We start from the raw sequence: 1,470 nt of genomic DNA, 5'->3' as shown, positions 1-1,470 counted from the left end.
GATGGAATGTAGCCTAGTATAAAAATGTTGATTTTCGAAACGTTGTCTGTAACTTTCTCAACTTCAAGGAATGTTTTGTATATTCACAAAACTCTAATGTGATGGCTGCTCTAGAACAATGCAGGACATTAAACATTTAACAATGATGGAATGTAGCCTAGTATAAAAATATTTCACACATACTACACTAAAATAAACAAGTTTACTTTTAAAGTCAATCTTTCGTGGAATTAAAGTGAACACTAAACGCAATTCTCAAATCAAATTAACAACTTATGTATACATATTTGATTTTAAAAAATGAAGTGTTACTAAGTTAAGAGATTCTGTTTAATAGTAACGAATATTCTCGACTTCTCTTATTTTTCACATAATTAACGTTTACTTTTTACAATAAAAGGATGTTCTTGTTTTATTAACATTGTTGAAGTTTACCGTTCAACTGAAATCAGCTATTTTTCAAACCAAATCCCAATTAAGATCACTCGTCTTCGCCAGTGTCTCTCTGCTTCCAATTCCCACTTAGCCGATCTGGACAGCGTTCGAAGGAATCAAGAAGATGTCATTGCTACATTAGAACAAGATAAAACATTGCTCCAAGAAGAACTGATACAACTGCGTGTTGGAGCAGAGAGATCGCAGGGACTATGTGATATAATAACTCAGTTAGAGGAAGAGAAAAAACAACTGTTGCAGAGGATAGAGAAAATAGATATTGAAGAACAGTGGAGAGAAAGTCTCATAAAGGTTAACGCGCAGTTACAAGAACAAGTACGTAAAAAAAATTAACGATTTTATTTATTTTGTAACTTTAGTTAGTTCATATAAATAGTGATACTTACCTAAAACAAGTGAGGTTATTTGATACTTACCTGAAACAAGTGAGGTTATCTGATACTTGCCTGAAATAAGTGAAGTTGTCAGATACCTACCTGAAACAAGTGGGGTTAATGATACCTACATGAAGGAAGTGAGGTTATCTGACACTTACCTGAAACAAGTGAGGTTATCTGACACTTACCTGAAACAAGTGAGGTTATCTGATACCTACCTGAAACAAGTGGGGTTAATGATACCTACCTGAAACAAGTGGGGTTAATGATACCTACCTGAAACAAGTGGGGTTAATGATACCTACCTGAAACAAGTGAGGTTATCAGATACCTACCTGAAACAAGTTCAGTTATCTGATACCTACCTGAAAGAAATGAGGTTATCTGATACTTACCTGAAATAAGTGAGGTTATCTGATACTTACCTGAAACAAGTTAGGGTATCTGATACCTACCTGAAACAATTGAAATTATCTGTAAAACAGGATACATGGCCTTAACAGTTAGATTTCTATTGAGTCGTTCATAGAAAACGTATCCTAGTAAAATTAAAACACAAAACATAATGATAGGATAGTTTGTCTTGTTTTAACTCTAAATAAAAGTTACGATTAAATAATAAACAAATTAGAGACTT

The 1,470-nt window shown here is 33.2% G+C and overlaps 1 protein-coding gene across 1 annotated transcript in view; it reads left to right on the top strand.

Annotated features, from left to right (window-relative positions):
* LOC106475146 (putative leucine-rich repeat-containing protein DDB_G0290503) overlaps positions 1-771 on the top strand; it is a gene marked incomplete at its 3' end in the record, with an annotated part of 24,776 nt that extends 24,005 nt beyond the window's left edge. The window contains exon 8 of the mRNA XM_013935842.2: positions 481-771. Coding sequence (XP_013791296.2) covers positions 481-771 — 291 coding nt within the window. The remainder of the gene's footprint in view (positions 1-480) is intronic.
* Between the last annotated feature and the right edge of the window lie 699 nt (positions 772-1,470).

The sequence above is a fragment of the Limulus polyphemus genome, unplaced genomic scaffold, assembly GCF_000517525.1.
Source record: "Limulus polyphemus unplaced genomic scaffold, Limulus_polyphemus-2.1.2 Scaffold8144, whole genome shotgun sequence".
Taxonomy (NCBI): Eukaryota; Metazoa; Arthropoda; class Merostomata; order Xiphosura; family Limulidae; genus Limulus; species Limulus polyphemus.
Note: the sequence above shows the minus strand (reverse complement) of the source record. Positions and strands in the feature narration are given on the sequence as shown.